This window comes from Haliotis cracherodii, unplaced genomic scaffold (genome assembly GCF_022045235.1).
Source record: "Haliotis cracherodii isolate W230 unplaced genomic scaffold, xgHalCrac1.p SCAF_1, whole genome shotgun sequence".
Classification (NCBI taxonomy): Eukaryota; Metazoa; Mollusca; class Gastropoda; order Lepetellida; family Haliotidae; genus Haliotis; species Haliotis cracherodii.
In genome coordinates this window covers 47,497,598-47,511,382 of record NW_027266264.1, presented here as the reverse complement: position 1 = coordinate 47,511,382, position 13,785 = coordinate 47,497,598, and the positions used below count along the sequence as shown (strand labels likewise).

At 38.5% G+C, this 13,785-nt stretch overlaps 1 protein-coding gene across 1 annotated transcript; it reads left to right on the top strand.

Moving 5' to 3' along the window:
- The first annotated feature begins 373 nt into the window (after window positions 1–373).
- LOC139478573 (uncharacterized) lies at window positions 374–12,307 on the top strand. Its single transcript, XM_071261113.1, has 22 exons — window positions 374–388; window positions 760–966; window positions 1,264–1,717; window positions 1,828–1,886; window positions 2,510–3,179; window positions 3,359–3,414; window positions 3,682–3,768; window positions 4,111–4,233; window positions 4,406–4,528; window positions 5,262–5,336; window positions 5,560–5,681; window positions 6,296–6,391; window positions 6,516–6,605; window positions 7,487–7,609; window positions 8,082–8,271; window positions 9,028–9,174; window positions 9,386–9,477; window positions 9,984–10,057; window positions 10,321–10,415; window positions 10,635–10,800; window positions 11,171–11,244; window positions 11,533–12,307. Coding segments are annotated over exons 1-22 (3,186 nt in total). The 5' UTR covers window positions 374–387; the 3' UTR covers window positions 11,595–12,307.
- The last annotated feature ends 1,478 nt before the right edge of the window (window positions 12,308–13,785 follow it).

Sequence of the window (13,785 nt, the reverse complement as noted above, 5' to 3'; positions counted from 1 at the left end):
AATGTAAATTTACCCCAACGACAAAACACAATTAACGTATTGATTTTCTAAGCGTTAGTAACTTTTGTTTAGTGAGTTGAATTTTCAATTGCATATGACAGACACGGTGTCGTTTTCTATGAACATATGATAATTCAAACAGGCGAAACACTTTTGACAGGAAGTAATTTGTTTTAATTTTCAATTCCTGCACGTCGCCATTTGTACATGACGAATCTATTCTTGGAAGTTGAGTTGGTCTATATAAAGCGTGGTATTTCCAGTTATATATAGCTCTGACAACTTTCGGTTTAATGTGACCAATACCAGGCGGGTGTTGGAGGGAAGTAGAGCTTATGCAAATTCGTGTGTCGCATTCAAGGTCAAGGACGCATCACCACTTTAATAAGTAAGTACGCACCTTCACTTCCAGATCTACGAACGTTCTTAATTACGCTCTAGGAGTAGATTGTAGATGAAAGTGTTGTGTAAAGGAGTACGATGCTTTCTGAGGCCACAGAGACACTATGCTCCGGGCATACGTCTATTAAATAAGCATGCCTTTCAAACTGTTTTGTACTTGAATATGTTATCGTTAATAAATCACCATTTAAACGAACTACTTACTGCATGATATGACACTTGCATACATGTACATGTATATATAGTCACATCACCCCATGCACGCGCTGACGCCACTAGAGATAATGCCAGATGTGAATGCATGGCTACAAATTGTAACTACAGAGAAATCGCAAAAATATGTAAATTACCTTTAAGTGATGGAGCATGGAGCCGATCCACTTCAGGAACTAAGAGAGAGGTGTGCCTCGACGCCTTCCACCACTGATTGGAATGACATCGATTCCCTGGTGTTTCGGGAGTTCCGTGAAACTTGCACTCTGACGTTAACCAGGTCTTGTTCAGTTGTTGATATACTGGTCAACACTAACGCTTTGACGTTATCTGATCGCGGGACTTTGACAGGTATACACATATTTGATCACAGTACTTTTTGAGAAACAATGAGAAAAAAATCCAAAATGTTCCATACATTCAACTCTATTACTTCATTACATTCTGCTCTGTGTGAAACCACCCAACATGTGTATTTAGATTATAATGTGTCTGTGTGTGCCACTGCACAACTAAGTCATATGTAGAATACAATCTCCTTCTATGATACACTGAGTTACAAGGTGTGCAATGATATTGTTCATACACGAGTACACCTCTTAGCGTTTTCATCTGGAATGCTTAATATCTGAACTCTTGTCACTTCAGAGCAGGGGCACCTTGTGACGTTATCTTGGGACACCTCAAAACACTCTTCATACCACTCAACATTAGTCATACACGTGAACGAGAGTGACTCTCATGTTATCCCAAACATTGTCGGTGTCTTATGCAAAGATAACTTTAGAAAGCTTCAGCAGTTTGCTGTCATGATGTTTAAAGACTATAAAAGTAGAATAATAACTCTAAAGGCGTCTCCACTAAGTTTGGAACTTGTTCACGTGGATTTAACTTTTCTGGAAAAACTCAGGGACAACGTGAAGGTTGTTGGGAAGAATTTTAGGAATTTAGTCTTGGAGGAGGTACATACAGATGTGAGATTTGAACTGAAAGAGAATGACCTAGGAGCACATGGGGGTGGGGACTTTATGTTTTCTGTTGGAGAGCAACCAAGGGAAGAAGATGGATGTGGCAAGAAACGTGTCGCCCAGTTGACACCAAGGTACGTACAGAGACATAAAACTTACTACACTATGAGCATTACACGAGGAAGACGTTCGTTTAAATGTATCTCGTATCACTTTCTCATTAATATTGTATCTTCTTGCACAGGAGGTCGGCAGATCGGGTATCTGGGGCTAATGGTATCAGAGATTTTACCTGTGTCAAAGGTAACTATTATTTAAAATGAGACATGATTTTATAAGAAATATATAAATTAGCTACCAACCTTATCGTCATGCCATTACCCAAACAAGTGTTCAGTGACATAAGGAAGAAGAGGTGAGGTGAGGTGAGGTGGTGTTTAACGTCGCGTCCAAGATTATTGCACTTATATAGCGACGTGCATGCACGTGTGTGTGTGTGTGGGGGGGGGGGGGGGGGGGGGGGGTGGCTGCTTGTACTAGTCCGGACTGATGCCGATTTATAGTGCTCGCACACTGAGATACCATGCCGCAGTATAACATGAATACCCCACTCAGACACAGTCCTTGATTTAGTCCCTTAATGCCGAGCGCCCGACAGGGTAACAACAAGTACCATCTTTTAAAGTCTTTTGGTATGACGCGCCCGGGATCGAACCCCGGACCTTCCGCTCTCCGGTCGGACGTTCTACCACTAGACCACGGAGGCGGTCTCATAAGGAAAAGGAAACACATTGACACACATGTTTGTACAATGCAAATATCTGTATCAGTTACAGGACATGTAGAACGTTTTCTTAACTGTTTCCAGTTTAATATAATCAAAACAAACCGAACATAATCGACTTATAACTATGCTTCGTGTTAAGATGAGTCGTCCGCACACACGTATGAACAACTAGAGCGGAAATTCAAGTCACATCAGGAGAGCGTTGAGGCCAGATTGGAGGAACAGAGACTTCAGAATGAATTCCTGCGGACTTCCTTGAATACCATTATGGAATCTTTGAATATAGGTACAAAAATCAGCAACCCACATCCTGCTGAAAGTCACATTGTTGGACAGTGTAGTGTTTCGTCTCCGCTAGTGTCAAGAGTTTCAGGAGATGGCGAGGAAGCAACACGTGAATTGCCGAAGACAAACGATGCAACACACGTACATGCGTTGGCAGCAGGCGGGAGACCAAATGTTACTTCTGACCAGAGAGAGGAAAAAGCTCTTACCAGTAAGAGTGACAAGACCCTGTTTGTCCAGAAATCAGAGCCACCCTCTGTTTCTACAAGTGAGGACAAAAGGCATTCTGAAACAAAACAGTTGATGCACCGTGACAAGTCTCATTTCGATTCAACAAAAACTAAACATACCCAATCTGCAAATCAATTTGACAACTCAGAGACATCAGTAAACCTTGTTAACCCACGCCCGACAACACCCGAATTAGCCTCCTATAATGAATCTAGAGAAAACAATATGTTCACAATTCCATCACCTGTTCTAAACACAGCCCCTGATGTGAAGCCTCCTACGCTGCTGTCAAGGTATGTAGCAAGGCAAGCATTATATATACAGGGTGTTAATTCCTGGTTGTTGGAAGGACTGATTGTGAGGTACAAAACAAAAACCGTTTACTCCTTACAACGTGGAAGTTGAACTTTGAATTTGATTCAATTTGTAAAATGGGTGACCGTCTGGCTGTCAAAAACATTTATGTTTACAGGAACGGAGAGGCGTCTGGAATGACGATGTCCGATAGATATCAAAGTCTACCGGAAGGTAAATGAATGAAGAACATACTGAAACTAAAGGTGTAGAATAGATGCAAGTAGTATACAAAATCCATGGTACATGGCAACATACTATACAAAATAGAATGAAAAAGTGCATTAGTGTCAGTGTAAAGTTTGCAAGTTGGATAACCCTTTGCGAATGTGTGCGTTGATCTGTGTTCCTGACGTCTTTGTTAACTTGTAGCATTAGACATAGGGTTAATACTATTGATAGGAGAAAGTGGATATGTAATGTACATGTTTGTTGTTTCAGGTTACGTGGCACCGTTCATTCACATCGTGGGCAACGATCCACGGGCAAATCGTATAAACGCAACAATTGAAAGGGAATTGAATTCAAGTGTGTAATCACTTCGTTTATTTAGATGAAAGAAATATAGTTTAAGACCATATATAGGTAAGGACAGTAAACTATCATCTTTGCCATTCGAATATTTTGATTAGGTTTGTAGGTATGAGCAACGCTCTTGATAGATGTGTAGATAAATGTAGAAATATCAGGGATCACCATCAATAACAGACTGTTTACTACACACATATGGAACAGGTTTACATGTCATGTTTACCCATTTTATGCGTGTTGGTCATACACATATCTTCCAGTTTCATTTTCTATTTGTAAAAGTACAAATGCATCTGTGGTTTTTTTTAAAGTTTAAATTGTTTGTTGTTGGTATTGTAGTGCAACCATTCCCGCCTCGTGCTCCAACCTCACTGGGCACTGTCCTATGTTTCGACACATCCGCAAGTATTGGTCAACAGGGACTGCAAAAGATGAAGAGACAGGCACTCGAATTCATTGATGGCACGTATAGTCACGCCTGCTTTAGTTCTGGATATAGTTTTTCAGATTTAAATGATTGAAGCCCATGTCCCATGTCTGACTCAACTTCAACGTTTGACAACCAGTAACTACTTGTTATAGTCGCACTTTAGTTTCTATGTATTTCATGTTGTCTCTGTTTTGTAAATAACAGGAATTGAGGATATGGTGCAGGCGCATGAATTAGAAGAAAATATTGGGGTGGTTGCATTCGGCGCCACTTCACGGATTGAACACCACCTCAGCAATGACTACGCAAGCGTCAGAGATGCTATTGGTAGGAAGATAATATTTCCTCATCTTCCGTTAATTATTCGTATAAAGATATGCATTCGATTGGCAGTTATTCACGTGAACATATTTCAACCTTCAAATTTAGACGGGTTTACACTTCCTGAGATGGTGGAATTTATTTCACTGTGCATAAAGGCATACAATGTCTATTTTGACGTTAATTATGGCTTTTGGTTAACCATATTGTACGAGACTTGGCTGGAGTGACCTCTATGCTGACAGATTTTAAATGTTTATGTCAGCTAATCAAAATTGTGCTAGTGCAACCACCATGAAGATGCGCTTAACTATTTCTTTGTCAGTACCAGCTAGTCTCCATGAGAAGAACAGGCCTTTTTACTCTAAAGGTTATGATCTAAATTCTATTCATTATGGAAATGCAGATGTTATTGCAAAAAATTATTTAGAAATGCTAAAATCTTTTCATAATTTCATATCAGCCGATTTTTCAAACTTTGTCTAAGTGCAAACTATCGTTTAATCTCTCATGAAACTGAGTTTTGTTTACAGCGTTTTACTTCAGCATGCTCAGAGTCGACTGTTTTTATGCAAAATAACTACCTTATTACTTACCCTTGACTGTACATTATACTTAATGACATTGTATGAGTGGTATTAACAAAAGTCTTTACTTGTTCTCCGATTCAGGTTTACACGGTTTTTTTAAAAAATAAATATGTTTTAAACATATTTTCCAATATTTCTCTATGTTACAGAAAGACTAGAGCTCGGAGGTCAATCTCCTCTCTTTGAGGCAATACTTGTGTGCATATGCTGTATCAAACGCCGAGGTAAGGATATGAAGACAAACTTAAATGTGCGAGATAGGCTTTCTCTTCTTTTTCATCCGGTGGATCCGATATCGCACTGCGAGATAGACATTGAAGAAAACCTTGTACTACAGCTGCTACTACATGTAGAAGAAAATATTTCTGAGTGAGTATCCTTACTCCTTTAAAGTTGACACGAATGACCAGCTCCACATATCGATTAACTCTATATCAATATTGCCAGGTGGAATAATAAATTTATCTGGAGTTGTCGCCCTTCGACCACGCCTGATCATCTTCACAGATGGAAATGCATCGAATGAGAGTGACACTGGTGTTAGAGATGTCCGCCGTACAGACACCCAGGTAGGTAGGAACTTGTTGTGTCACCATATGATATCACAAGTACCATTACTATCTGTCATTATACAGAATAAGAGAAAACAATTGAATGACCCTGAAGTTTATTCAGTGATTGTGTGACGATATACACTAAATGTTATTGCAATGAAGATCGGGGTTAGAATTGGACTTCAGCAACACATGCTTGTCGTAAGAGGCGATCGGGAGGTCAGGCTCGCTGACTTGGTTGATGCATGTCATCGTATCCCAATTGCGTAGATCGATGCTCATGATGTCAATCACTGGATTGTCTGGTCCAGACTCGATTATTTACATACCGCAGTCATATAGCTTGAACAATGGCGAGTGCGGCGTTAAATAACAAACAAACAAACAAACCAACACTACGACTGGTATCGTTACACGATATGCGCTACTGGCAAAAGATTAAGTATTTCAAAAACAGTTTTCTATTTTTACTCTACGTCAGAACGTAAATGTTAAGAGACTATAACATTCAACCATTTACAATGTCGTGTGACTTATTCAAGTTATGCGAGTACTAAAATCGTGATTCAAAGTCTATCGTGTTTTGAGGTTCTTGAATCAAGTTTTATATTTCAATGTTACGTTTGCAGGTGAAGATGCAGATTATTGATTTACTTCAAAGGCTGACGATTGAATCAATCTTTCCAAAGCCTGTTGTATGGGTTCCTGTGGGACAAGCCGACAGAGTATGTATGAACCTTCCTGTTGTACATGTATTTAGTCCTGTAAAGAATTATAAATATTTTCTTGGAGATGATATAGGTGATCACAACTTTCTATCGCAATATCTTCTTCTTATTATATTGACAGGATTTCATGATCTTCCTGGCAAATAAGAGCAACGGGTTCTGCCTCGAGGGATCGGACATTACAAAACTGTGCAAGTACCAGCGAGTTCAAGTATGAAATTGTTACGATGTATATTTGAAGTATTTCAGTTAAATATCCCACGAAGTGAAGGAGGATATAGGTGTTGTCGGTCCGTCCGTCCGTCACGTTTCGTTTTCGGAGCAAAAGTAAAAAAACCCCACGAGAGATATCTTAACCAAACTTGCCACAAAGATAGCTCAGGTGATGAACTGGTCCCTTTTGATCGTTTCGAACTTTAAATAAAATATATATTTCGAGATTCCATGGCAACGACTTTGACGCAGACTGAAAATGACGGTAGTGCTCTTTTCCGGAGCTGATCTTGACAACCGAACAATATTTCTGCATCAAACTTGGCACATAGAAAGGTCTAGTGGTGATGTTTCGGGATTTTTAAAAAGAGTTTCCATTGCAACGATTTTGACTTATACTGAAAATGGCGGTAGTGCTCGTTTCCGGAGGGCTAATGCCTTGCACACAACCGGACATGTCATTGGCGGGGGATATGAGTATTTCATTTTTTATGTTTTATTTCTTTTTGGAGAATACAAACAATAAGTTTACAGAATATAGTTGAAATGCAGTCTTAACTACATACAAGTTTGAAAGTATATCTATGGATAAAAATAAACAAAACTTTTCCAGTGTCAGGATGCTAAGACATCTCTGTTGGGTTGTGCAAGTTCGTTGGTATGAGTATTTTATGCTTTTTGAAATGATAGCATCCATTATGCAAGTGGACATAACATGGTGACCTTTAGTCGACTACGTCTCCAGCGCTGTGGAACGTTACCGAAAAGAACTACATCTGAAATAGAGACAATACTTGTCGAAGTAACTTTGAGTACATTGGCATATATATTTAATTATCATATTTATGTTATCACCATGTTTGTCTTTCCAATATCTAGACAACAATCAGCAAAGTATTTAAATGCATCAACAACGGATTCGGCACTGAGACAGGGACAACACCAAACCAGATACAAACTCTCCTCAGTGCACTGGGGGGTGAATTTGATGATGAAGATCAGGTTTGTATCAAAATACATAAGATCATACACAATATCACAATACACAATCATATGCTTTGATATACTTTTATGTGTTACAGTTAAAACGTATAGCTAGTTCATCTATAACATCTGAATGTGACGTAGTATACATCAGCACACGTTCTCATCATCACGTTTAATACCTGACTAAATCAGATACAATATGTTACCTAAAACACTCAGGTATTATACGTAATAACTGATTATACGTTTTAGTTGTAAGATATTTAATGTCAAATTAATAGAATGTATTTAACTGTAAGTTTTATACACAAACATAAACTTATTTCAATGATTGTTTGGTCATTTTAATGAAATTGACAAGTTCCATAACCCAGCATCGTAACACAAAATCTTTGACTCCTGCATTTGTACAATGATATTATTAGGTTCCAATTACAATGTATGTGTTTTACATACAGTTGTTGAGTTATCTTCCGTTCATTTTCAGAGGGAAATTGCACAGTCGGTGACAGAATTGATTGAAAAGGGCGTAAGTGATTCCGAGCTCAACACTAATCTGGAGCTGCCAGGCTTGCCACATCTTGGCAGCAGAGTGGCTCGTGGCAAAGACTGGAAGTGGGATAACCAGGACACGGAGGGACCCGGGACAATCGTCAGTCACATTGCAGCAAGAAAGGGTTAATTCTGTTATCTGATGTCAAAATCTCAACACTACATGTTTATCTCTATAGCAATCTCTGTGTTATTAACATTTGTTTTTCTGGGTCTCCTTCCTCGGTTACCAAATATTTCACTATTAACTATATATTTCACTATCTTTCGACTTCTTAAGGAATAGGGGGCACGGATACGCCTGGTATGCCTTTGGTTGTAGGTTCGAATATCGGTTCGCTCCGGTTTCTAGGTTTGTCAGCCCCATCCCCGTGCTCGTGCGTTTCATCAAAGTGGTAAACGTCTGAAACCTGCGTCACTTCTGGCTTTCCCACCATATTAAACTGACACGACGAAGTGGAATGCTTTTCAAACCGGCGTTAAACCCAACTAACCGTCTCACTCACTCTTACGAAATAATGTACTTTGGAAGCCATTATGAAGGTGAAATATTGCAGCTTATGTTGATAATTAATGAGGGGCAATTTACATATGCATAAATGTATTTTATGTAATAGTATTGTGTTAGTTTGCATTTACGTTTAGTCTTTTGAGATATCAATTGATATATATTTTAATGTTAAAATAAAGTTTACTGTCAACATGGACCTGCATATGGTGTTTGGACATAAACAAACGACGTTGATATGACCTACTTCAGGTTTAAAAAAAGATCAATAATAATGTGTCCAGTTAATTGTGCGGTATATCTTAACACTGTAATAGTAATTAACTGTAATGAAAACGTGTCTCAACGCAAATAACAAATGTGTATTTGACAGATTGGGTGCTCGTACACTGGGACAACGGTCAGAGATCTGAGTGTAGGTATGGTGCAGAGGGCGCCTTTGATGTGAAGGTTGTCCTTGATCAGCCAAGATATAATACCTCAGACATGACGTTTGACATCGGATGTGAAGTCACTAGAGGTATTATTAATAATGAGAAGTATTATTAAAAATGTTAATACATATGTGTAATCAAACAAACATACCCATATTCTCCTGAAGAAGATTTAAAAAAAATCTGAATAGAAACCTCAATGGTATGTGTTTAATCTCTTGGCATAAATGAGGTAATGTATGTTAGTGTTAATAGAGTCAGCTTAATGACGCTGTTTCGTGCATTTACCTTTGCTAGGTCCTGACTGGGAGCACAGGTATGGATTCCAGGATGGCGGGTCGGGTGGTGTTGGAGTGGTCATCGAAAACCAACTGAGTGGCTTAGTTCGGGTTTGTCAATTTCATTATACCTACATAAGGGATAAATGAATACATCTCATTAGCTTTCTCAGTATATTGTTATCTTTGTACATTCTTCCCACCTTGTGTTGTGTAAATATACCATGATTTATCTATATTTACGCTATGCACTTACTCAGCATTCACCTGATGAAGGATACAAGAAGTAGCAATGAACGTAGTGAAATAGAATAAAAGAAGTTACTATGTGATGTAATAATAGGATAGAATAGAATGTCAGAAAAGGTCTTCAGCAACCCATGCTTGCCGAGAGAGGCGACTTTGCGTGTCGTAAGAGGCGACTAACGGGACTGGGTGGTCAGGCTCGCTGACTTGGTTGACGCATGTCATCGTATCCCAATTTCTGGATTGTCTGGTTCAGACTGGATTATTTACAGACCGCCGTCATATAGCTGGAATATTGCTGAGTACGGCGTTAAATAAGAACAACTCAAACAGATAAGATTTTTTTTGCACTTTTTGACGCTCCTTCGCAGGTCAGGTGGCGGCTCACTTCACACATTGATGTGTATAGATGTGGACAGGAAGGCAAGATAGATTTGAGTCTTAGGTATGTATCCATTGACATGATTACCATGACATCTAATGACGTTATTGTGTTGTGAAAGTATGTGTTTTGATTGTTTCGTGAATCAAACGATGTTGTATTGCGTTCTTTCAGTAGATGCATGGAAAAGGAAGTATGTCCTGTTCGTTACATGTTCGTCTTACTTTAACATTCATATTCCAAATTTGTTAATTTCACGAAGTTCTCGATAATCGGTTCTTGATTTTCACTAGAGAGTGATGTCACTTGTTACCAACATGTTACAGAGATCCAATTGAAAGTCTGAAAGAAGTGACACAAACAGATGGGCAGATGTGTCATGGTCTCGCTGAAGTAGCAGACAAAGGAAAGCCTTCACATGGTAAATAAATATTCATCAGAAATATCTGCCAAGAGCAGAGTCGATTGCACGATTCCGACCATATCATGAACATGTGTTTATGAATCACTATCAAATGGTGATGATATCAGTTGTTCGCGAAAAGGTGAGCGTATCCTGCCCCACCGATGGCACCCGTCAAACATGCAAAAGCAAACCATGGACATTGCAGTCAACAACATGAAATATTCTTCTGTTTAGAAGACGCTGCGTCAGATATGGATGAGGGAGACAACAGCTGGGTGTGGCAATGGCAGGATTTGGAGGGGCAGTGGCGACTGTATTCAGATGAAGAAAACCAGAAGTTAGAAAAAGTATTCCAACGCCCCAACGCCAGTTCGTGTCTGTTACAAAGAGATGGGAAAAGGTAACTGTAAACTAATATGCGAAAACATGGTATTGTTGGTCTTTTCTTTAAGTTTTGTTTAACGCGTACTATACCACGCCATATAAACGTTTAATGTAAAAGATAATGTACAGAGCAGATTATGATGAATAACATTGTTACATCATACTTAGTCTGCGTGCTTTGTTTTTCGATATTGTCCGATCGTGCCTGCTGACGTCCTATGATACTTTATGAAACTATCCCAAAAGAATATTAGAAGCTTCCTCCAACTGAGCGCATACAAATATAACCTCTGTTAAATTGTTGACATTATCGATGACTATTAGCAGTTATTCCTCATGGTTAGTCAAACTATAAACTATATGAGGATAATGTTTCTTTTATCCAGCTTCCGAGTATTGTTCAAAGAAAATCAAGAAAAAAGCATAGACGATGACAGTAGGAGGAAGGTCAAAAGGACAAGTACGTTATATATCCTATCGTATCTTTGGTTGGTGTTAATATGGCACGATATGAAAAGTACAACACCCTAATGTCCATTTACATGTGGTATTACGGCAACAAGATAAATGTTACATATACGTGTAAGTACACAAACTCATGTATCTATTTGTTTTTGAATATCTATTGAAGAGATTCTTCTACTCAGCGTTCATAATATTCAAACACAACCACATAAATAACATTTTAGCAAAGTATTTATTCGTATTATTTCAGATATGTCTAACCAATATACAATGTCTCATTTAGGGATGAACGAGGATGATCTAACCGTGTACAAGGAATTCGAGCGACGACTGAGGAGATCCTAACATACCCTGCTACAGTTATATGATATTCGCTCATATATTGTAATTTTAGAGTTGCCACAACAATGATTGGTGACGCACACATATTTCAAACATTGAACGAAAATAGTGTGCAATTTATAGTCTTATGTCAGAGCAATACGACATCATCGTACTAGTGCGTCAATAGTGCCAAGGATCTGCGGTTATGAAAGTACGAAGGAAAGAACGCCTTACTAAAGGAATACAATGACATTGTGTATACTAATACAATTTGACTCGTATAGAGTGGAGACATGTCTGGATGCCGACTTAACTCTATCGTAGTTAAGAAAGGAAATCTATTGATGCGAACTTCTTTCTTATCAGGAACAAAGCGTTTGGAGTATATGCTTAGTCCTTCATTATTCACATGATGAATGAGTACGCATATAATCCGAAACGTTGTGTTCCTCATTATAAAGAAGTTGACATCCATAAATATGTCATGTGTATCACTTCTAAATGCCATTCAAAGATCCTATTGTAGTTGCAATGGTAGTTGTACATGTACTAATAGAGGCATATGTAAATATGATTTTCTCATTAAATGTATCAGGTGTATGAATGTAGGGCAGTACTGGGATGGAGAAGGCGTCACACATGCGCATGTTCTGTTTGGATGATGATATGTTCGTACATACATTTACGCTGCGACCATTGTGTGAGAATACAGAAATAAATGAATGATGTAAAAAGATTTCGTTCCTTTTTTAAACATTATTGCAAAGGTACACATGTATTTGCCGTATATGGCAATGACTATAAATCTGTCACATTGTAACGGTTCCCCAAAAACATTATGTTTGTCAATTCATGTAACGTTAAAACAAAGTAGATAGTACAGGTAAGCACGGCTGCTGTGTTTATCAACATTACTTGATATGATTTAAACATATTTTGTTCACAAGGAAAAGAAATTCGGCACAAGTTTTCGCAAATAAGGTAGCACCCTCTCAAAATATTTGACCCGTGAAGTTCCGGTTTAGAAAAGTTCTTCAACATCCCAAGCTTGTCGTAAGAGGCTACTAAGGGGATCGGGTGGTCAGGCCGGCTGACTTGGTTGATGCATGTCTTATCCCATTTGCGTGGATCGACGCTCATGATATCAATCACTGGATTGTCTGTTCCACCGTCATGTAGCTGGAATAATGCGGCGTTAAAGAACAAACGAACTCTTCCAAAAATATTCACGGTGGTTATATAATATCACAAATGAAGATAGACAGTGTCTACAGAGAGGCTGCAGGAAACCGAGTTTTACATTTACTTAAATATATAAGTGTGGTTGATATACTTATGGACGGAGTGACACAACTGTACATTTGCGTTGTAGCTGAGACGGGAGATCCCATTTAGCAATATTGACACATTAGAGACGAACTTGTTTTTACATTTTTTTTATCTATTCTATTAATACTTCTTTTAGGTACATTCTACTAACTTGTCAAACGGAGAACTTCAGAGACAGTTAGGGCCAAATTTTAATAAGTCGATTTCTTACGCAAGATATTGTGCATCCTTAAACAGAAGGAAACATTGAGAAGGGGCAGATTTGGTTTGTACTTTGGGTTTGTTTTTTCAAGAGTACTGGAGGCTCTAATTGATAGGCGCAAATCATTCCAAACGTTTGCAGTGGACAGAAATATGACTAATTGTGTTCTACTGAATGGTATTGATATATTTCGTTCATTTCTTAAATTGTACACATATATTGCAACAGTATTTGGCAATAGTTCAGACAAGTAAGACGTCTTATAAGACAAGCAGAGCTTGCGATACGTTCTCCTTTCTGCAAGTGTATCACAACCAGTTTCAAAATAGAGAGCATCTCGGGGAGCATATTTCGGTAACCCTGTAACTGTCCGAACTGTTTTTCCTTTAATTCTATTGATCAACCATTGATATTACTCGATCATTAATTACTTGATCATGCTACACTATGAATACTCACACGGAAAATAAAGCAACTGCTGTAATTCATTTTTCTTGTAGCCTCGTGATAATCGTTTTACAGGACAAAGCAGTGTCAATTTATAAACTCCATGCGCGTTTATATATAACAAACGACAGACTAATTACCTACCGGTTACTGCCGTTGCCTTGGTACCTGTCTTGAGGATACCCAATATATGCGCAAAGTGCTGCGGCTATAACAGTTTAGGTTATGTACCTG

Excerpts from the sequence above, each read along its gene's own strand:
- LOC139478573 (XM_071261113.1), top strand. Across the intron at positions 3,415-3,681 it reads ATATCAAAGTCTACCGGAAG|GTTACGTGGCACCGTTCATT; the intron begins GTAAATGAATGA and ends TTGTTGTTTCAG. Across the intron at positions 10,801-11,170 it reads TTACAAAGAGATGGGAAAAG|CTTCCGAGTATTGTTCAAAG; the intron begins GTAACTGTAAAC and ends TCTTTTATCCAG.